At 66.5% G+C, this 662-nt stretch overlaps 1 protein-coding gene across 1 annotated transcript in view; it reads left to right on the top strand.

The window, feature by feature from the left end:
• LOC104080215 (endothelin-converting enzyme 2-like) overlaps positions 1-508 on the top strand; it is a gene marked incomplete at both ends in the record, with an annotated part of 1,781 nt that extends 1,273 nt beyond the window's left edge. The window contains 2 exon segments of the mRNA XM_009582525.1: positions 365-388; positions 390-508. Coding sequence (XP_009580820.1) covers positions 365-388; positions 390-508 — 143 coding nt within the window.
• Between the last annotated feature and the right edge of the window lie 154 nt (positions 509-662).

Genomic DNA, 662 nt, shown 5'->3' with positions numbered 1-662 from the left:
CAGTGGGGCGCCGAGGGGTCCGTGCCCATTGCTGCCCCCCCCCAGGACACCCTGGGCAGCCCCATCCGTTGTGGGACATGCGCTGGGTGCTGGAGTGAGGTGCTCATCCCCCCAGTTATTAGGATTTGGGGTGAGCTGCCATCCCGCATGGGGGGTCCTGGAGTCCCTTCCTTGTCCTGCAGCATTGAGAGCAGCAGGGACCCCCGGGAAGGGTTTGGGGCAGAGAAGGGATTTGGGGTGCTGAGGGACCTTGGGACCTTCCCGGGGAGCACAGCCCCTGCCCCAGGGGATCTTCCCGTGATGGGAAGGATGGGGCAAAGCTGTGCCAAGCACCCGGGTGCCACGTCCCCGTGTCCCCCGCCAGGCCCTGGCTCCCGCCATCGACTGGGCTGGATTACCTGTCCTACGCCCTGGCCCCGCTGGAGCTGGCCGACACGGAGCCCGTGGTGGTGTACGGGGACACATACCTCCAGCAGGTCTCCGACCTCATCAACAGCACCGACAGGAGGTGAGGCACCTGTGAACCCCCATCATGCCCCATTTGGGGTTTCCCCTATGGTGGGGGCACATTCTGGGCTCGCCGGTGGCCGGGGCATCCCCCATGGACCGTGCCGAGCCGCGGCATCTCTCTGCCCCTGCCGCATCCTGAACAACAACCTGCT

Source organism: Fulmarus glacialis, unplaced genomic scaffold (genome assembly GCF_000690835.1).
Source record: "Fulmarus glacialis isolate BGI_N327 unplaced genomic scaffold, ASM69083v1 scaffold29047, whole genome shotgun sequence".
Taxonomy (NCBI): Eukaryota; Metazoa; Chordata; class Aves; order Procellariiformes; family Procellariidae; genus Fulmarus; species Fulmarus glacialis.
Note: the sequence above shows the minus strand (reverse complement) of the source record. Positions and strands in the feature narration are given on the sequence as shown.